The sequence below is a fragment of the Paramisgurnus dabryanus genome, chromosome 20 (assembly GCF_030506205.2).
Source record: "Paramisgurnus dabryanus chromosome 20, PD_genome_1.1, whole genome shotgun sequence".
Taxonomy (NCBI): Eukaryota; Metazoa; Chordata; class Actinopteri; order Cypriniformes; family Cobitidae; genus Paramisgurnus; species Paramisgurnus dabryanus.
The window spans coordinates 27,668,912-27,692,324 of NC_133356.1; the positions used below are offsets into that span (position 1 = coordinate 27,668,912).

The 23,413-nt window shown below is 38.2% G+C and overlaps 1 protein-coding gene across 2 annotated transcripts in view; it reads right to left on the reverse strand.

Moving 5' to 3' along the window:
* Positions 1–23,413, reverse strand: part of prkn (parkin RBR E3 ubiquitin protein ligase) — a 139,505-nt gene that overhangs the window by 79,106 nt on the left and 36,986 nt on the right. For both annotated transcript variants that reach the window (XM_065251568.2, XM_065251557.2), the window contains exons 3-4: positions 8,422–8,641; positions 4,590–4,708 (exon numbers count right to left, since the gene is read on the reverse strand). In XM_065251568.2, the coding sequence (XP_065107640.1) occupies positions 4,590–4,708; positions 8,422–8,641 (339 nt within the window). The remainder of the gene's footprint in view (positions 1–4,589; positions 4,709–8,421; positions 8,642–23,413) is intronic.

Sequence of the window (23,413 nt, forward strand, 5' to 3'; positions counted from 1 at the left end):
GTGTATTTTTCGGCTGCAGGCTGAAGTTACGTGCCGCCGGTTAACAGTAATCTCACAATGGACAGACAAACTCCATCAGCCATCAGCAAATCAGTGCTGGCGAATGTCACACAGCCTAATTAATATTCATCAGTGTTGTGCCTGAATGAGTATATTGTACGAAAGTTCATGAACTTGTTCATATTTTGGGCAAATGTGAACTGAACGTACTGTATTACTGCCTGATGAACACAAGGTGAACTCGTTCATTCTGGTTCTTGTGAACGACACGCTTTTTCAGTTTAACGTCGTTCAATAGGGTGCCAGATTTCTATAGAGTCTTCCAGGCGAAAACCTGGCTAAAACACACTGTAAACAGGCCTTAATGTGTAGCAGAAAAAACACCCAATCTGGCAACACCCGCGGCTGCATGCGTCATCAAAACAAAGAGCAGCATGGAGGTGACGCACTGGAGACTGCTGAAATCCCTGCTGCGCCACTCACATAGTTTGACATTAAATAACATCATAGTTGTCCTAAATCGTTAACGATTAACATAGGCTGCTAACGTATATTCTGGATATTGAAATAGACTCTTACTAACCTCACGCTATTTAACGTGCACGTGCGGTGTGCAATACCTGCGAGTTGTCCTACACACGACGCCTCACAGCGCTTCTCGCCCAGAAAACCCCCTTAAAGCACTCGGCTAGCATTTTAAGGTATGTGCAAGCAAATACAAAAATTAAAAGACAGTCAATGCTAATGTAAACCCTGGTTGGATAAGGATTTAAAGTTGGATATGAACATGAAATCTGATGCATTTAGTTTCAGTGTTAAAACTGATCAAATGATTGCTGTCTGTGGTTCTATATGGGCTATGATGGCAATAATTAAAAAAAAATAATATGGGGAAAAATAACTATAAATTAGTTCATTTTTGGAACTGTGAAGTTCAAAATTTTGAAATATGAACTATGAAGTGAAAATTTGTGAACTGTGAACTGAACTAGTTAATGTATAAAGTGAACTTTCCCAACACTGATATTCATGATCTGTGTGAATAAAGTAAGGATACTTCATAACGAAAAGAGAAAAATAAAAGTCACAAATTAAGCATTTTCTTATAGTTGTCATAACAATGCTTTTGTCCTAATTTCTAAACTATTGTGACTAAAGTCTTGAGAGGCTGAAACAGCACCACATATAACTGTATCCATAGCAACCAGGAATTTAAAGGTGCCAAAAAATACATTAAAATAATCTGTTAAATTGTTCTCTGATGTCTACACAGAAGGTATGTGGCTTTAAGTGCAAAAATGATCCAGAGATGGACATGTCCATAAACAACCCTAGGAGTTGCCCATAGAATAAAATGGTCTATTATTACCTTATTTGAAAGGGTCATGAATAGTAATGTTGAGCTCTGCTCTGATTGGATGTTTCACAGAGCAGCTCTTTTGAGTAGCTCTGTGTGTGTGTAAGAAGGCCTTATGTTTGAGCCTATATCAGACGAAGACATCGAATTTGAGGAATAATCAATTATTTAAAGATTGTTAATGGACGTTTCTTTTTTTCAGTATGGACCTCCAAAACGTAACTGTAACGTGAATAGTAGAACTTCAGCCTAAACGCTAGCATATATCATTAACTAGCATATAGCGCTAACCTAGCAGTAACAAATTTGTTTTAGCATTGTAATAACATTGTAATTAATTGAATGTTGAGGCGTGTATCTTGACTGTAATGTCACTGTTGGTGTTATGTTGATATTGATCTTTTTTCCAGCAGTCTCTTGCGTGCACAAAGTTTACATAAAGAGGAAACAATCGTGTTTAAGGCTTATGATATGTTATTAGCATGTACAGCACTCTTATTATTCATCTATGCTTAGGTAAATACAGTTTTACAACTTTAATTAGGGCTGTGCAAAAAATCGACTGCGATTATCATGCACGTGTCATCAGTAAAGGCGGTTCCGTGATTAGAAGTAAATCGCCATCAGCTGCTTTCAGATGGAGCGGCATTTATTACACAGACCCAGGGCTCGAAATTGCGACTATTTTGGTCGCATATGCGACCGAAATTTAATCTGTGCGACCTTAAAATATATTTGGGAGCATTTGTGCGACTGCCCATTTTGTTGTGTGGTGCGACTTGATTTAGATTGTGATGCTGCGTGCTGCTCTGCCAGGTTCAGTTCTCTCCAACGTTACATAACCAATCAAATTTCACCATTAAGTTCTTACGTTTAATGAAGACCGCAGATTGGCTTATATGAGCGTCAGTCATTCCTTGTTGCCGTGCTACGTTGGTACGTGAAGCGCGAAAAGTGAAAGACGAACCCCGAGCATGACGAGAACGAGCCGACTACAGCCAATGTTACTACTGTAATTAATAACGACGATCCGGATTCAAATGCGACTCCACCACCGGAAAATATGACTTGACGTTAAACCTTTCAGAGAGAGTGGCTTAAAGATTACGTGTGTCTCCGCTATGAAAATGGCTCGAACTTACTGTGTTTACTGTAAATCTTGTAAAACGGCATTGGTGGCGGAATCAAAACATTTTAAGCGCCAGACCTTGTTTAAACATGGCGAAAGTGCCAAAAACACTAGTAGTGTCATGACAAATGTGTTCATTATTGATGGAGACACCGACCTGTCTGTCAAAGAGTGTTTGATAGTGTATGTGCGCATGGCTGGTGAATGGACATCTGACAAACATCCTTGTGGTCCATGTTGATGTGGAACACGACAATGATGGTATGTTTTTATAGTATTTTTTTAAAACATTGTCTATTTAGTAGTAATAGCATCCTGGTAATGCAGTTATCCATACCAATATATATATATTAACCTTCTATATTAAGGTCACTTTTGTAATGTCCCAGTTAATCAGTGTTTTACGTGTTTGCTAGATTTTCTATTGTAATCTAAATCATTTTACCTGTAATTGTTAAATTATTATTGCTATACTATTTCAACAGCATTTGTGTATTAATTTTGGAATCTATGCAGCAAAAAATAAAATAAAATAAATAGAAGACCAAATTTTAAATGCTGGCCATGGTGGCGTTTTATTTTTAATAAAATAAATCTATTAACATATACATTGTAGTTTTGGTGCTTTTTAATTTTTGGATGGATGCGCCTAAATTTTTGCTGGTGCTCCTAACTCTTTAAAGTTGGGAGCACCAGTGCTACCAAATAAAAAAGTTAATTTTGAGCCCTGCAGACCCGTAGTTCACCGAGAAGCTAGGCAAAATCGCATAGAAAATCGGAATCGATTTTCCTCGATTATGAACCCAATTTTGCCTAGCTTCTCGGTGAACTACGGGTCTGTGTAATAAATGCCGCTCCATCTGAAAGCAGCTGATGGCGATTTAATACTAATCACCGAACCGGCTTTACTGATGACACGCGCATGATAATCGCAGTCGATTTTTTGCACAGCCCTAACTTTAAAACGGCAAAATTTGTGAAAAGAGGTTAATTTAAAACATACATCTGACCTCGACACATCATTGTACATGTATATAATACACAAAGTCAGAAATGTTGTCTGAAACATTTTTTGTCTTTTGAGTGGAATTTCATTACAATTTGAATAATATAATACAAAAAAACTATCTATTTCAAGTGCTTAATATTACCAAAGGCCCGCATTAAGTGCTCTTAAAGCTAATGTATAAAATTTGCTGTCTGCTTCTTTTCATATTAGGAGAAAGTTCTCTGTAGAGATTTGGATGAGATGAACTGGAACTCATTCCAGGCCCAGGGCTGTTAAGAGCCAGACGCATCACATGATTGGGATGGAAATTGGGCGGCCTTGGCTCAGGGACAGTGGACAAACAGCTTCTCTGCGCTGAAGACCACCGCGAGCGGGAAGAAAAGGCAGGTGCGGCTCAGCAAAGTGTCAGTCAGTCTTCCCAAACAGCAACAGAAAGCAGAGAGGTGGGAATGCTGCCCACACAATGGGATGGAAAGTCCATACGGAACGGAAAGATAAAACTTGCCAGATGCGGAAAGGAGGGGGGTACTTATGACAGCCTGTGTTGGGGTGGCGAGACATGGTTTTGTTCTTTTCTTCTAACTTTAGGCTACTGTTAGTTATAAAACTTGAGGGAACGTTGCAATGTTGTTAAAAATAACGTGCTCTTTAATATTAACTGAGTAAGACCATGTCAAATACTGAAATAAATGTAAAATCAATGACTGAAATCAAACTTTGATGCCCCAAATTTCATCATTAGATGATGAGACTGGATATGCATTTATGTATTGTAGAGGGTCTGCAGATGCACTTTCAGCCAGTTTCAGACTTCCCTGCAGACATTCACAATTGTATTATTTTTTAAATTCGTAACAATCGACAGCTTTATTTTTTTTCTCAACTTTTCTCTGTTCTGTTTCAAACACGAGTATAGCAAATTTGTCAGTGTAGACATATTGAACGTGCCCAACTTACTGTCACGCGTTGTTTGTAAACTTGCAACTTATATAATGCAAAACATAGTACAACAGTACATTTCACCAGTTTAGACATTGTTAGTACATAAATGCAGGCATGTGAGACTGAATGTATAGTGTGTGTACAGTACATACCCTGCTGAGTGTGAGGGTGCCCTGTTTGCAGTCTTTGCAGCGAACTCGTAGCTTTCCAGGCTGGATGGATTTGCAGATGGTTTTACAGAATACATAAAAACTGCTGTGGACTCTGGATTCTGTAAGAAAAACACTTAAGATTAACATAGGCACTTTCATCCAGTGCATTCAGGCTGTACATTTTATCTGTGTGTGTTGCCTGATATCGAACCCATGCGCTTTGTTGCCAACCCAATGCTCTACCAACTGAGCTACAGTAACACTGTATTGTGATCTTTGCTTCAAGAAAATGAATGAGACAAATGTAAGAGAAGTGTCACTACAGATCCTTGGGAAACCAGTTTGGAAACAATTGTGTCCTAGGGCCCTATCTTGCACCCAGCGCAATTGACTTTGTCAGTGACGCATGTATCATTCGTATTTTGCACCGGCGCACAGCGGGTTTTTCCCTCCACAGACGCACGTCGGCAAACTAGCGAATGAACTTGCGCTCCCTGGGCGGTTCAGCGCAAAAAAAGAGGCGTGTTCCGGCACAAACCATCCCTGATGCTATTTTGCAGTTTCAAAAAACAATTGCGCCACTGACCAGAAAAAAAAACATTTAAAGTCAGTGGTGCATAGCGCGTTGCTCATTATGCTATTTTAAGGGCGCATGCTTGACCATAATGTATAGCGTGCACAACGCGCATACACTTTGCATCCAATCTACACAAATGCAACAGTTATTTTTGCAAATCATAAATTGCTACAATAAAAAATATTAATACACGAGATAAGGGGAATCATAGTGGTGAGCATTGTGGTGATAGTTTTTAATTATTGTGTGGCTGCGCTAAAAAATTCTCATGCAAATAACTTATTAAAATATTTTCATAAGTTTGTTGTGTGGCTGTATTACGTTTATTTTAAGTAAATAATAATTACAATGTTTTCATAAGAAACCTTAATGTATATGAACATTGTTTGTAAGTGTACTTTGGGGTTGGACCTTGCTTGCGTTTCTTGGGTCCGATTTCAAAGCCCCCAAACCCTTTCAGCGGTGAGGGTGGACGCAGCGATGTCCTCTGCTGGCGTCAGGTGCTGTGTAGAGGCAGATCCACCTCCCGATACACGGCGTGCCCGGTTTATGCTGGCAAGCTTGGGATTCCCCCGTCTCCTGACATCATTGTAGCGCTTGGCGCAACGATGGGGATGCCAGCTGATGAGACAATTGTGGCTATTTCCTCTCACACCTGTTTAACCTACGCTGATTTGGGCGGATTTCTCCCATCCCCATACAAAACAACTTCTCTGTCTTTGACTGCTCTTACAAGAACGTCGGTCTCCTCGGCTGTGAACCGCTCCTGGCGTACGCCTGGTAAATCCGTCATAATAATAGCAACCCGCCATGGAACTTGCACCCTTGCGTTTAAAGGGAATGTTGGATAGCGTTCTGATTGGTTTATTTGAGGTTACGCCCAAACCACACCTATGAATAATGAACCTACTTCAGACCAACCCCTTATTAATTTGCGCCTGGCGCAAGAGTTATTTCTTACGCCGGGAAAATAGCAACAGCGCCCAAGATCCGCCCACAAACTCACTTGCACTCGCACTTGCGTTTCAGATCGTTAAAATAGGGCCCCTAGTCTGTAATAACCTAGCTAAAGTATTTTTTATTTACTGTTATCTACATACAATCATCCTAATAAAGCAAATAACATTCTGTGAAAATATAACCTTAATATATTTAATAAATACTGAGTAAGATTATATTTAAGATTGAAATCACGAATTTCTAAATCAAGCAATTTTTTAGACTCTTTTTTTTGGCTGGAACATCATGCCCTGATAAATGCAGCTTTTGGTTGATTTTGATTTAGATCCCTCACTTTTCATCCTCCTGAGCTTACAGCTGTCCGATGTTTTGAGAAACCACAAGTGGGTTGCTCGCAGCATCGAGCAGCAGATGCGCTAATGCTTCAGCAAGCCGCCACAATCCCAGGACAAAAAGCTCCGCACCCAATCAGCTACAAAAGAACATACAGACATCTTGGCTTATGATTTAGTTTAAAGATGACTTGTCCTATTCGTCTGCGCCACTCCGTTTTAAATCACTCATGAACACACACACCTGCGAGCTGCATTCTCATTAGAGCTAAAAGCATAGGGCAGCAAAAAGGTACATGGTACCTTGACACAGCAGACAATAAATCGAACAGAGTGGGTTTTATAAGACAGGCACCCTGTTATTTATGATTTCTGCAGCATTCCTCCATTATGCTAATGCTTTTATAGGGGAAGGGTTGGATGAAAGAGCCGGTGTGATTGGACTAAGTAACCGAACGGGCCGCCAGCCAGAGTCAGGTTGAATAGGAAGGGCGGGCAGAGGACAGCTTGTAAAAGCAGTGCCATTGTGGCAAACGACAGCATCCGTCCCACCAACCTGTGTGCTTGCAAATCCATTCATGTCTTTTTATTGAAAACTGCATATTACTGCTGGAAATAGGGTACAAAAGGCTTTGGCAGTAAAGCGTACTTAAATAGAAGGAAAATATACTGTTTGCACAAAGGAATTGTGGTTTGTTGAGAATAGTGATGTCTAAATATTGGGTATAACAGGTAGGTTTAAAAACCCAATAGGTGGATACTATCAAAATCCCTTTAGGGAAGCCACCTCAGGGCAGTTATTTCAGTCATCCAAGACTAAAAAGTCCAGTCTATTTAAATGGGGAAAGACAAATATCTCAAAATTTGTGTGCTAAAATCACAATGGCAAAAATATTTCAATCAACAATTAAAAGTTTTTTCTTAAATGGCTTTAATTGTGCTAAACAAACTGTCCAAGGTTGTTTCAGGTACAGGACATGCACACAGGTTGTCCACACGGAGTCTGTGAGTTGGCCGCCAAAGCACATTGTATAAATAGCCTCAATTTTAATATTCATTTATTACATATTTTTTATATTAGCGTGGCTTCTTTTATGTATATTAACATATTAAACAATTATAAAACATATTAAAAAGTAAACTGAAATAAAATCAACAAGCAAAACAAAAAAGTTTTGAATATACTATATCAAAAAAGTACCCATCCAAACTGTTTTATTCATTGTGGTAGCCCTTGCTCACAAAAAGGTTGGTGACCTTCTATCAACCTCGAAAATGTAATAAAAAAGATCAACCCTGAAACTTAGTTTTGGTAAACAAGTCTCTAAAAAATAGTGGCTAAATTAAAATGTGGCTCCCCTTGTGATGTCAGAAGGGGATAATACCGCACTATCCAACCACACCACTGACATTTAGTGCAGAGATCAGCTCATTTGCATTTTAAAGGACACACCCAAAACAGCACATTTATGCTCACACTTGCAAAGTGACAATATTAACATGCTATAATAAATGATCTATATGATATTTTGAGCTAGAACTTCACATTTGTACTCTGGGGACACCAAAGGTTTATTTGACATCTTAAAAAGTCTTGTGAAACGTCCCCTTTAATAAAATATGATTGGCTACAGAGGTTGTACTGGGCTGTCCTAACAGCCCGCACCAAGTTTTAATCACGATGACTTGAGGAATAAGTTAAGGAATAATTTAATATTTTTATTTATGTATGTGAGGGTTGATCTTAAAGTCCCCATGAACAGAAATATACAAAAAATATAAAATATATACTTATCTTCACTCTAAAAATGCTGGGTTGTTTCAACTCATGGCTGGGTAAACATTCGTCATAACACACCGCTGGGTTTAAAATGACCCAATGCTGGGTTGTTTAAACTGATAGTTGGACAGATTCATACACACATTAAAAACACATACTCAAACACAGTCCTACACAAGTTACCTGCATGCCTGGAGGGGTTTCTTTGACCGGAGGCATCTGTCTCCAGAATAAAAGCCAGACCTTCAGATGCAGTGGTCAGACGAGAGGGACTGAGGTCGAGTCTGGTCAAGCTAGCCACCCCATCGTCCAGTCTACGCTGTAAAACCAGCTCAGAACGCTGAGCTGAACCGGAGGGCGGCAGAACCACGTGAACCGTGCTTTGTTCAGGGAGATCACAGCCCTGTCACAGAAAAGGACAAACAACACTACTGAAAAACATACCACTGCAAACAACCTGTTACATAATCAATTAGTTACATTTCTGTAAGTAGTATCATCACGGCTGTGATAAGGCCAGAGGCCGCAGGTCGAGTAGAGGAGGCAATCACAGCCGTGATGATATAGAGCTATATCACACAACTCCGAGAGCGATATTGCTTTCATACAGTTCGACACCACACGTTTAAAAAAAGAAAACTAGAAAACAACAACGGAGTGATTTTTAAAGCCTCTTTGTTGGGGAACTACTTTCTTCTGCCACGGATCTGAAGTTCAGAATGGCAGGTAACACTTTCGGCTGTTTTGAATGTCATAATAACTCAATACACTGAATAGCCCTTTCTTAATATTACCGTTTCTTGGTCACAAAGTGTAGTTTTAAAATTAGTAGAAGTCACGTCATGCAAAAATAATCAAGTTCCAAACAGCATTTTTGCATCCTTTTAAGGGCACTTCAAGTAGGAGGGATGCGTAAACAGTTGCCCCAAATAAGAGAAAATTATTGTTTTCATTGCTTTATTTGGCAAGTGCATTTTAATCGTCCACACGATGTGACATTATTGCACTTCTCCCTCGAAAGTTTAACATGCAAGAGCTCTGATCTTCGAAGGGATTAGGGCATAGGGATAATCACTTCTGATTGGGTGGCGTAATGATACAAACGGTGACAAGTGAAGCGGTTACTGTTATGTTATCAGTAGAATATTGCATGGCTGAAAAGGGCTCTTAACCAATCAAATTCGAGAACCAGAAAGAACTGTTGTATAAAAGCATACAGTATTAGGGCTGCAACAACGAATCGATTAAATCGATAAAAATTGATTACTAAAAGAGTTGGCAACGAATTTCATAATCGATTCATTGTGTCGCGTGACGCAGAGAAGTTTAATAATAAAAAAAAAAGCTTTAGTTATAAGCGTGAACGGAGTAAAACTTTGAGAGAGAGTTGTATTAACGCTTTTCCCCGTCATGGACCTGTACCGCGCCGTCACTCTCCTGCTGCTCTGTACTGCGCGCTTCAGATCATGGCGAGCAAGGATACGCACGTGCCCGGCCCAACATACAGTACAACATGCCGCATTTTTTGCATAAACATCGTCTTAAATTTTTTTAGGCGAAGTAATGAATGGTGTATTTGCATTTTGCAGGGAAGTAGAAGACGCATTTTTCGTTTTCACAAGATGCATTTTCCGTTTTCACAAGACGCATTTATGTGGCCAAATGTTAGTGGAACAGTTTTAACAAATGAGATAGCTATCCGATCAGAGAAAACACATGAAGTCAAATATAAAGGTACAAAGCTGTCACTGGGGCAGTACCCTTTATAAAAGGTCCTAATATGTACTATTTAGGTACAAATATGTATCATTGAACTGCCAATATGTACTTTTGAAGTACTAATATGCACTTTTTGAAAGGGTACTGTCCCAGTGACAACTTTTGTACCTTTATTTCTGAGAGTATACTCGTATACTACCTTTTTGATGCCATCAAGAGAGGCTTCTTGATGGGAAATGCATTTTAAAAAGGTCTATATATTTGGCAGATGTAAAGCATAAATGTGTATTTTTTTGTGTTAGTCCATTTTTATTTTATTTTATTATTATTAACAGCTCAGGTATGTTCAAGGAGCAACATGTTTGTGTAATTTCTAAAGATTTTAGTTGTTTTGAATAAGGGGTTGGAAATTAATCCTTTTCTTGTTTCTTTTTATCCGATTCATCGATTAATCGGAAAAATAATCGACAGATTAATCGATTATTAAAATAATCGTTAGTTGCAGCCCTATACAGTATATATAAGTTTTACCTGTCACAGTAATTTCTTCATGCACACACTTGGCTCATTTAGTATACGCGGATGTATGAATATGCAAATTAGTCCCCGCCTCTACTCAATCGCACAGCATGGACCATATTGTAAAAATGAATATGTGAATTAGTCCCTGCCTCCACTATTTCGCACCAACTTGAACCAAAGATTCAAGAAGTATATGTTAATAGATGCTACATTCGTCAGTTTCAGACACATAACTGATACTGTAAGTTTGGTTTCACACAATGGATGCGTGAACTGAGCATTTGCAGCACTCATTTTTAAGCGCTTCATTTTAGCACCAAGACTATGCGGAATCCATACATAATATTTAAAACTTGAACTACAGATTCACGCATTCAATTGTGTTGATATGATTGGTTACATGACAACAGGGGGACTTTAAACAAGACATGCTAAGGTTGTTTTTACTGCTTCAGGATTTGTTTTGTGCTTCATAATAGTTTCACTCTTTAAATGATGCTAAAAGCTTAAAATAGGATGTTTCCATATGTTTTGTATGTTGACGTGCCTTGAATCTTTTGTCCTGAGCAATAATGCTGCTTTGTAGAAATAGCTGTTTTGAAGCCACTAATGTATATAACTAAATAAAATAAGCTTAATCTTAAAAAAATATACAATTTAAATTACATTTGATATGGCAATACATTTAAAGACTACAGCTAAAGCTATATGTGTTGTTTTAAAGGACATATCCAGAAATACAATTAAATAAAGTTCAGGGTTTGATTAAACACATTTATTGTTTTATTAATTTATTGTTTAAAAACAAACTTGTGACCTATACAATATATAGTACTCACACCAAAGTTTCACACCATAATGCCCATTTCACCCCATAACTCCTCACCAGTGAATGTCTGGCAGCTGCCAGTATTTCACACTTAATTAAAAATAATTTATTTTACGGTCTAGGTCTCTCACACACTTGGCAACAGCCTTGCTATTTCTTATATCACAATACTTCATGTCAAAGTACTGTAAGAATTGCTCACATAAAATTTTTGTGTGAATCACTGTGTTCAGGTGATAGGAATTGTAATTCTGTGGTGATGCGGTCTCAAAAGCCCATTATGAGAGGATCTTTCATCCTGTTGTGTTTTATTTCTGACTCAAGTCTGATAACAGAAAAGCTCAAACTTTGCAGTCTTAGGTACTCTCACAAATTCAACTAATCACACGTGCGTGCACACCTCAAACTGGCAGGAAAAAGCAGGTAAAAGTATAAACATGCCAATCACAGCACAGCGCTGACAAAGAGCGTGTATCTCACGGTGAAAGCCATAAGATAAAGGTAAAAGCATGTGGCAGTAAAATGACAAAGGTATCAATTATAAGCACTTTAATACTGAACAACTCCTGAAGGATTCATTTGATTTAAGAAACACGGTTCTTAAATTACTTCTCTGGATGTGGCGAAAACCTTTTTGCTTGAAGATAAGCATTGTAAGCATGTTCAAAGCCTGATACTTCTCTATTAATCTTAAAAAGTCCTTTAGTGGGCATTTAAAGGAACAGTTTGCCCAAATCTGCTGTCCTCAATTGAGTCACAAACATTTATGCTGTTATGGTTAAAGATATCGTACAGAATCTTCATACATCCTCAATTTGTGTTTTAAATAAAAAATTTAAAAAATAGTGATTGAATTTCCATAATTGGGTAAACTGATGTACAGTATGTGGAAAATAAGTTTTTTGAACCAAAACCACACCAAAACATTGTATTACAGCAAATAAACAAAATAACGTTGTTTTAAGCAATGTTATAGGGGGTCTTTAATTTAGTAAAGCACAACTAACTTACATTTATATTTGAGAGTGGGGGCGAAAGTGCCATTTTTCAGAAAAACATAATTTTATAAGATAATGTTATATGTACATATATATATATAATTTTGACCCTGTCATCTGGGACGAAAGTAACACAACAGAACAAGAAAGATTTTTGTGTTACACTTGTGTTACACTGTTTTTAATAAATATACATGACTATAACCTTGTTTATATGTAACTGCAAACATATTTTGTCCTTTATCTTTGCAAAAAATTATTAAATTACATTTTCATTTTTAATTTAAGTTTCATCAAATCTTTCAAAAGCAATCCGACAGTACAAACTTGAAATGTTGAGAAAAAACATTGTTCAACCATATAAACACTATGAAAATTTAATTAAATGAGCATATAATAAATTCTTAAAGGTCCCGTTGTGTTTACAGCGTGCAATATAATGTGTTTATGTTTCACGTGTAAAAAAATGTGGTTTATTTTTAATTGACTTATCTCTATAGCACTGTTTTCACTGTCCTAAAAACAGGCTGATGTCTTCCTTGTTTTATGAAGTCCCTCCTTCAGAAATACGTATCGAGCTCTGATTGTGTAGTTTGTTTAATGTGTTGTGATTCGATAGATTCCTGTGGGCGGAGTTTAGTCAAAAAACTTTTCTAATGAAGTCATTAAAGCAGGAAGTAGAGGACTGTAGTCCAAACCGGCCGTTCTCAGTATCTTTGAAAGGGAAATTCTGTTAAAGAAAATATATCGCCTGGCAGTGAACTTTGAGCTTTATTATTTTACAGGTATCATTTATGCTATTATAGCAACATCACACACCAACTAGGGTTTAAAAAATGGGATCAGAAAAAACGTGACCTTTAAAATAATGCAACAGTATTAGCAGCGGTAACAAGTATTACTTTCATCCCAACAGGAACTCCTGACATTTAAACCCGTTTTACTTTTATTCTTAAAAAAACTCTTACAAGGCAAACTTCAGGATGTGTTACAGCACAAAATAACCTGTAAAGTACTAACAAACATGAACAAGAAACACAACTTGTTATTAGAAAGAAATACTGCATTAGTAACTTCTCTCAAAAAACTGTCATTGGGGTGCATGGCCCACATTTAAAAAAGTAAACATTTAGCTTAAAAGTACAGATTTGTACCTCAAATGTATATATCTGACCTAAATGGTACATGTTAGGGCCTTTAAAAAGGAACCATCCCAGTGATAGCTTTTGTCCCTTCTTTTCTGACGGTGAAAAGTTCACCATTAATAAGTTGTGGATAATATCAGCCATTCGAGTCTGCATGGATGTACACTTTAAACTTTTACCAAAATGCGAAGACCTTCTGTGTACTTTAAAGGAGACATATAATGAAAATCTGACTTTTTCCATGTTTAAGTGCTATAATTGGGTCCCAATATTTCTACCAACCAAGAAAATGTTAAAAAAATGTCAACCCAGTAACTTAGTTTTGGTAAACCATTCTTTGCAAGCATGTGAAAAAATAGCTCATTGAAATTTGGTTCCCCTTGGGATGTCAGAAGGGGATAATGCCCCCCCCCCCCCCCGCCGCCCAATCTGCACTATCCAATCATAGCACAGTGCAGAGATCAGCTCATTTGCATTTAAAAGGACACACCCCAAAACAGCAAATTTTTGCTAAAACTGCACATATGTACTCTGGGGACACCAAAGATTTATTTCACATTTTAAAACAGTCTTGTGAAACGTCCCCTTTAGGGATCCTCATTTCAACATACCACACAATCTGCAGCACAATAATTCTAATTCTCTAAAAACTATTTATGATGAATAGATACAAATTGGGATGCAGCAGTAGTTTTAAACATCCCAAGTTGGTGCTAACCTTTTATTGATGTATCTTATTTTTGAAATCTGCCAGCTTTGGGGACAGAGCTATACTGTTTTGCCGATGAGCAGAAAGTGCATTCATTTTACAAATATAACCTTTTTCAGTTATGACACTCTCTCGGGAGAACCAATCAACAAGTCAGTCATTTAAAGACAGGGACGGTGTGCATTAGCAATGACCTGACTTTTTAAAGACAGTCAGTGACTGCATTTCAATTCTGAAAGCAAAGGAGACAATCAATTTTCCTTTCATCCAGAATCATAAGCAGCCCAAGAGAGTCTGGACATTGTCTCAAGGTCATTTATGGTCAGTGTTGTGCACCAGGACACAAAGTATTCACTTACATTTCATGTTGAAATGATGGGCCAGGGTAGTGAGCCGAATATCAACTGTTGATTAGCAGACTTTCTTTTTTTTTTTTATTAAAACTGAAAGTTGAAATATGGATGTGTCACAAATCTTGGCAATGTGGAAGACTCTCCTTCACCATGACATGCTGTTTCATTTTGAAGAATGTCAAAGGGATGATTCAACCAAAAATAAAAACTCTGTCATCACTTAGTCACCTTCAAGATGTCCCAACTTTCTTCTGTGAAACACAACACAGGTGAAATTGTAAAGGCTATCTGACACATGACATTACATATTGTAAACAGAAAGTGTTTAGTCACCACAAGCTGTTAAGCTGCAAAAATGCACCATTAGAGTAGGCTTTCGTAAAGTGGTCCATATGACATCTGGGTGATTCTCGCGAAATTAGACTTATAAGGTGTCATGAAACATTTTGATATAAAAGTAGATGCTATCAAAATAAGAAGCTTACAGTTACAAACATCTCTTCATGAACTATTTTGCACATAATTTCAAATGACATCATACAAACTAATTAGGGCCCGAGCACACCGGGGTGTGAGGACCCTATTGTTCTTCAAGGAGTTATTATTATTTTTTTTTTCTTCTCCGACTTCAGCGGGACTTTAGAGGGCCTAAACATACTCGAAAACTCATGAGCTTTTGCACAGATGTCAAGAGTGATGAAAATTTACATGTGGTGTGTGCTTTGGAATTAGGCGTGGGAAAATGGCTCTATAGCATCTATATACATCTACAGTCACTTATGATTCCAATAGTCAGTTATGGTCATAGCGCCACCAGCTGGTAACAGGAAGTAACATGTTTACAATGATAATGCAATGTCGGATTTGTCCCAAACTTCACATGATTGCTAAGAGTACTGAACTCAACACATCTTCATGTCAATAGTCACTTATAGTTATAGCGCCACCAGCTGGCAACAGGAAGTGACATGCTTACAATGATTATGCAATGTCGTTTGTTCCAAACTTCACATGAGTGATAAGAGTCCTGAACTGAACACATCTTCATGTCAATAGTCACTTATGGTCATAGCGCCACCAGCTGACAACAGGAAGTGACATGTTTACACTAATTATGCAATGTCTGATCAGTCACAAACTCCACATGATTGATAAGAGTCCTGGACTGAACACATCTACACGCCAATAGTCGCTTATAGTTATAGCGCCACCAGCTGGCAACAGGAAGTGACATGTTTACAATGATTATGCAATGTCTGATCTGTCCCAAACTTTACATAATTGACAAGAGTCCAGGACTGAACACATCTACATGCCAATATTCACTTATGGCCATAGCGCCACCTGCTGGCAACAAGAAGTAACATGTTTTACACTGATTATTCAAAGTCAGATCTGCCCTACATTTTACATGATCAATAAGAGTCCTGGACTGAACACATCTACGTGCCAATATTTACATGTAGTCAATCATACTCACACACACACACACACACACACACACACACACACACTCGCTCGCTCACTCACTCTCTCTCTCTCTCTCTCTCTCATGCTATCTTACACGATGCTACCTCGCTGTAATTTGTAATTAGCAACAGGCAATGTGGCACATTATACTACACTTTTAAATAGTTCACCTATGTTTACATGCTTAAATGCCTATCTACTACTGTTCCCTTTAATTCTTATGCCACGGCGTGGCGGTGTCATGTGTGTGAGGGCCCTTCCATCACTGCTTGCAGTTTAAATTTAGTTTTTTTTTTTTTTTTACATTTAAGGGGACCATTTTCATTACCGCAACGTGTCAATGACTGGGTGACATGGAAATATTTATAATTAAAAAATCTAAAAAAGAAAAAGTTTCAGTGAATGTTAAACTATAAACATTTACAGTAAAGAAACATGTGGTATTTGGTGATCATTAAAAAGAAATATAAATGTGTCCAAGACCAATTTTCTCATCCTCTGCAACAACTTTCAATCATTGTTTAAGCCCTCAAGGAACTAACATTTTCACAAAAAAATTAGTTGGAAGGGACATAATTGACTGTGACACTCAAGATGGCTCCAGGTAAGCAGTTCTTATTTTTTCTCTCCAGATAAAAGTTGAAATTTTGTTTGTCAAAGTACCTAGACAACATTTTAGTTCTCATTACCGAAACATGAGTTTGTAAATGCATATATTTAATGTAATATCATGTTGCGGTAATGATAATTTTTGATAATGATAATCTAAAAAATTTAAATAATTCTATAGGAAATATTTTTTTAATCCTCTAAAAATAATGGTTATAGTAAGTTCAGACATTAAAATTGCCTTCAAGGGCTTTAAAAAAAATTCTGATTCTGGACACCTTCTAAATCTGGATTTTGTGAGAATCACTCGCCTGCATTAATGGGAAATCTGAGTTTAGAAAAGCTAAAAAAGATTTGTGTCAGAAAAAGACACAGCGTAGGGATCTGACGATGAGGATATTTTCCCTGAAATGAGAGACAGTTTCTTTCCTCAATCCATCAGACTCCTGAACAGCTACAACTGATAAATCACCACACATATCCCACACCATTCACTGCATTTTACTACACATCATAAAACAAACAACTAAACTATACTGGAGCACACAACGCACTTTAAAGGTGCCAAAAATGCATTAAAATAATCTGTTAAATTGTTCTCTGATATCAACATAGAAGTTATGTGGCTTAATTAAGTGCAAAAATTATCCAGAGATGTTTAACATGTCTATTTACAACCCTAGGATTTGCCTCTGAATTAAATGGTCTATTATTACCTTATTTGAAAGGGTCATGAATAATAATGTTGAGCTCTGCTCTGATTGGCTCTTTTGAGAAGCTCTGTGTGTGTAAACAGACCTTATGTTTGAGCCTGTATCAGATGAAGATACAGATTATGAAAAATAATAGTTAATAATAGTTTGGAGATTGATAATGGATGTTTCTGAGTGGTAAGTTTTTGTGTATTTTTTTGAGTATGGACCTGCAAAACTGTAATTGTAACGTCAATAGTAGAACTTCAACCTATTCGCTAACTTATAGTATTAATTAGCATATAGCGGTAACTCAACGACGGCCACTTTGTGTTTAGTATTGTAACAACATTGTAATTAATTTAGGTTGGGGCGTACATCTCTACTGTAACGTCACAGTTGGTGTTATGTTAAGATTGGCCTGTTTTCCTGTTTTGGCATGTGAGGTTTACTTAAGAATGAGGAAACAATCGTGTTTGAGGCTCACAATATGTCATTACCATCAAAGAGTATAGAAGCACAAGAGGGGAAACTCTCATTCGTTTTTGGCAACAGTCACTATGTGGCACTTCAGTAGCGCGGCCGCCATTTTGGAATGAAAATTCTCACAGCCAATTCATTCTCAATTCATTCTCAGCGAATCTCACAGCCAAATCAGAAGCGCAATAGTAAGTTTCTTAAATTAAAATTTTGTTCACTTGCTACACCTACATGAAACGCTGTATTGTCTTGTGTGTTGATTTGTTGTTGTTATCAGTTGTGGAATCCAATCATTAAATAGATACACATTTGAGGTATTTTTTTCTTGCTTTATTATGTAATTCTATTTTATGCTACTTTACACATTTACTACTATTATTACTTACCAACTCCACTAGGTATGAAATATATTTTGTACATATTAATCCCCTGGATCCCGATACAAACATTATAATCTTATAGAACATGATGCATTGTTCTGTCTGTTATCCTACAGTATAATTGCCACTTTTGGACAGTGGCTGTGTTTTTTTTACTTAATCCATTTCGAGCAATTCAGATGTATATGTGTGTATATGTGTATGTATATGGAGCCAAAATATTATGTGTGGATGAGTTTATGTCAGTATGTATGTATCTATGTAAAATTAGCCTATATAAAAGTGGAAGACTTGTCTAAATATCTGAAAATAAGCTGTAAAAAGGGATTAATGATCACTGGTCTGATTGTATGTTATTCTGTGTTATCATCATTCAATTTGAATTTGATCTTTTAATGTACAAAGTAGCTGATATTGCCATTACTTCTAGTTGACTCCCGATTCGCTTACATTCCAAAATGGTGGATTCGCTGCTGGGCGCTGGTGATGCAATGGAACGTTCTATTGAGTTTCCCCTCTTGTGCTTCTATACTCTTTGTTACCATGTAACTCTTATTATTCATATATGCCTAGGTTTTACATTCTACGTCACCTTTAATATAATCTACATGCCACCATCTTTCATTTGCACTACCCCACAGCCTTATATGTACTACACATGTATAGTTTTTATATTACTTTTTTTGTTTATTTTGTACTTTTTGTGAATGTTCAAATGTGTGTCCAATTGTGACCATGCATAGTGTATACTGTGTATATTTCATGCTGTGTCAACAATAACATCTTGGGCTCTATTTTAACGATCTGAAACGCAAGTGCGAAGCGCAACGCGCAAGTGAGTTTGTGGGCGGATCTTGGGCGCTGTTGCTATTTTCCCGGCGTGAGAAATAACTTTTGCGCCGGGCGCAAATCAATAAGGGGTTGGTCTGAAGTAGGTTCATTATTCATAGGTGTGGTTTGGGCGTAACGTCAAATAAACCAATCAGAACGCTAGCCAACATTCCCTTTAAACGCAAGGGCGCAAGTTCCATGGCGGGTTGCTATTATTATGACGGATTTACCAGGCGCACGCCAGGAGCGGTTCACAGCCGAGGAGACCGACGTCCTTGTACGGGGGAATCCCACGCTTGCCAGCATAAATCGGGCACGCCGTGAAACGGGAGGTGGATCTGCCTCAGGACTTAACGCCAGCAGAGGACATCGCTGCGTCCACCCTCACCGCTGAAAGGGTTTGGGGGCTTTGAAATCGGACCCAAGAAACGCAAGCAAGGTCCAACCCCAAAGTACTCTTACAAATCAAGTTCATATACATTAAGGTTTCTTATGAAAACATTTTAACTATTATTTACATAAAATAAACGTAATACAGCCACACAACAAAGTTATGAAAATATTTTAATCGTTATTTGCATGAGAATAAATAAAAACTATCACCACAATGCTCACCACTATGATTCCCCTTATCTCATGTGTTAATATTTTTAAGTGTAACAATTTATGATTTGCAAAAATAACTGTTGCATCTGTGTAGATTAGATAAGCAAAGTGTGTGCGCATTGTGCACGCTATACATTATGGTCAAGCATGCGCCCTTAAAATAGCATAATGAACCACGCGCAACGCGCCACTGACTTTAGACTAGTTTTTTTTGGTTAGTAGCGCAATTGTTTTTTGAAACTGCAAAATAGCATAACAGATGGTTTGCGCCGGAACACGCCTCCTTTTTGCGCTGAACCGCCCAGGGAGCGCAAGTTCATTCCCTAGTTTGCTGACGTGCATCTGTGGAGGGAAAAACCCCGCTGTGCGCCGGCGCAAAATACGAATGATACATGCGTCACTGACAAAGTCAATTGCGCTGGGTGCAAGATAGGGCCCCTTAACATATATTATTATTTTTAGCATGTCTAATTGTATCTGCACTGTTCGGAGCACGCTCACAAAAATTTCACTAACCACAGCACTTCTGCTGCAGTTGGTGATGTGACAATAAAGGTGATTTGATTTTAAATTAATTTGACGACAAGGGTCAAGGGTTGGTTTTAGTAAGCGATTCCTTTATCTATGCGCAAGATTTTAGTAACACATTGTTAGTCGCGAAAGTGTGGCGAAAAACACGGAGCATGAGGTTGAAATAAGATGGTGGCTGGCTCCTCGTGAGGCGGGAAACAACTGCCACAATGTTTTCTCTTAGACAAGTACAGTCCTTTAGACTAAATGCATGTGGTAATCCTCAGAGCACTGTCCTTCATCTGTATTGCTCCTTCAGAGGGAGAAAGGAGTGCAACGGAAAGAGGACGAGAAAGAGAGAAAGGGGGAGAGCACTTTGAAAAATAGTGGTAATAACAGAGAGACAATAACAGAGACAATGGGTCAGACAAGAATACAAGAGAGACAGCAAAAAATAAGAAAAGCGAAGACAAATTTGAGAACAGCATGGAGCTGAAAAAACGAAACCGCACACGGTGGGAAGAAATGACAGTGAATAAATGACAGACAAGACAGAAACTGAAATAGCACAGACAAGAAGGGACTGGCAACATCTAAAACAAAAATTACAAAAGTTGTGTTGCAAAACGCTGCTAACTTGCTGACTATGTTAAGTCTCAGAAGTGATCAACTTGGCCCTACGTAGCTTGTAACTTTATGCTTCATACAAATTTTGTGACTTTGTGATTATAATGTGTCTCAATGCTTTTGTAAGAGGTGCAGTTACATGCAAATTAAAACAGTTTAAATACTTCTATTGTCAAAAAGGAGTATATATAAGGAATAATGCAAAGGCAAACTGTATTTGTAAATAAATGGAAATAGAGCAGCGACAGACCAAGGTAGAGCAGTAAGGGCAAGGGAGCACGTTGGAGCCTCCGGGATGATGGACCACAGAGGAGCAGAGGTAGCAGAGAGCCAAGGTGGAGCCGAAACACTGACAGGGCGAGAAGGAGTCATGGGCCCGGAGGAATGAGGAGCAGCCAGGGAATCCACTCTAGAGAGCCGAGTTTGTAACTAAGGGGCACGAGGCTGAGTGGAAGCGTCAGGAGGCCGGAGCTGAGGAGCCCCTGGTGGATACGGAGGCAGGGAGCGAGCCAAAAAGCAGGACGGAGCTAGTCTAGAACCAGCAAAGGAGATTTAGGGATTAGACAGAACCAACAGGGGCACCAAAGATTCAGGACTGGGTGGAACCTGCGAGGGTACAGGAGATTTAAAACAGGGCGGAACCAGAAAAGAGCAGGAGTGAAGGGGTGGGAGAGACACATCAGGATCAGGTCATCCAGCATACCCATTACAGGTAGCTGTGGAATGAGACCAGGGGCAGGGATATGGGTGGGGATTGGCTTTGCACTCCTCAAGGAGTTTGACAATCGGCTCCAGTCCCATGGTGAACATCCTGGCCAGTTCTGGCTCCGGGACGGACTCAGTGAGGAGCTCTTGCTTTTTCTAGATGGTGAATGGGAAATTGCATTTCGTAAGGACCTACTCAATGAACTGTGAAAAGTCCTCTGGAGGACCACTACCTGGCAGGTAGAAGATAGTATCATGAATCGACGATCGTCAGACATATCACCAATAGTTGTGTAAAGTATACATGTTTTCTAAATGATTATTATGTAAATATTGTAGGGGTTGTACTTACTACTTTGTTCTTTTATTGGATTTACCACAACCCCACCCCCAAAAAACTTCACTTATGTATGTGTTAAATATTTGTAAGTGTGGTAAGACATAAAACAGGTGAAATTAAGAATGAGTTTATTTTAGCATTACAGGGTTTGACTGTGAGAAACACAAATATACTGTAAGACCCTGGAGCTAAACGTTTGCAAAGAACCTGTTAGTCACAACAAACACAAACAAAACACACACACACACACACAAAAACAACACAACTCCAGGTTAAATCTATTTTAATTAAGGACAGTTTTATCTGTGCTCCTGTAAATTCACTGCACAATGCAGAGGGAAATATGCATGTAAATTAATTTCTTATTGAAACACTATAATTTCCTTTTATAATTTAAGTGAATATAAAGCATATTGATTCAAGTAAGAATGAAAACCTGCGGCTGGTGTCAATAACTGAGAGCGATTTGACAGCAGAATGTGAAAAGTAAAGGTTTCTGATGCAATTTACTGACACACAACATCATTTGGATTTGATTTTTTGTTGGACTATACGAAGTCTATGATACCTGAAAAACCTATAACGTCTTTTCATTCATTTCTATAAAAGGTAGGCTTCACACTCGTAAGTGCAGGGCACCCGCAACAAAACAAATTACGCAACCGAGATTTTACCGCTCATTTGCACGACGTGCCAATCGTTTTTGTCACCATGTGCTCAGTATATCACAGTATATAAGTCGAACACAACTTAACACATCTCAGAACCCCAAGAACGCACACTTGCGCAGGATCATTAGATGATAGCCTCTTTCACACAGTCATTTTGGTAAATTACCATGAATTTTCCAGAATGAACAGTAAATACAAAAATGTGCTGTTAACACACGCAGTGAAGTTCTGTCTTTTTACCAGTAAGATGTCATTCAAACATCAGTATCAAAATACCGGTAAACTTAGAGAAAGGGGAAGTTACCTGTGGCGCGCAGCGAGTTCAGTGTTGTATTTGTAAACAATGGCGGGTTTATGACTTCATATCCATAGGCCGTATTTAGTTTTTTTCACATTTGTGACAAACGCTGATGGTCGCAAAGCTGCTCGTGACCAAACAACATTGCTTTAGGCGACATCAAAGAAACCTGCGTCTTAAACAACAGTACTGTTTGCACATTAGGCTTCACAGAGGCCATGCTAAGGACATCAGCAATTCGGCAAATAGATGGTAAGCTGTTTTAAACAACTTTGGTGAAGAAATATGGATGTTAACTTCAGGTGTTCCCGACTTTTAAGTGTGACTTGTGTGTGGAAACGTCCATAAACAGAGCGGGGGTAAACGCGTCATCTGTATCAAAACGTTATGATTGGCCCGAAGCTGTCAGAGCAGTCTGACGTTGTCCATTATAAATGCCGGTAATCTATATTTTTTGTTCACACATAATGTTACCAGTAAATTACTGGTAATCTTACAACCTCTCTTACTGGTGAATTGGCAGCAATGATTTACCTGAAAGGTTCTGTTCACACATTGACCTGTTAACTGCAATTTACCAGTAAATTACCAGTAAAGACTGTACTGTATGTGTGAAAGGGACTATTGTGTTGCCTCAGGGTTACATTGTGCAGTAGAGAGTTCAGAAACTACAAGAAATGT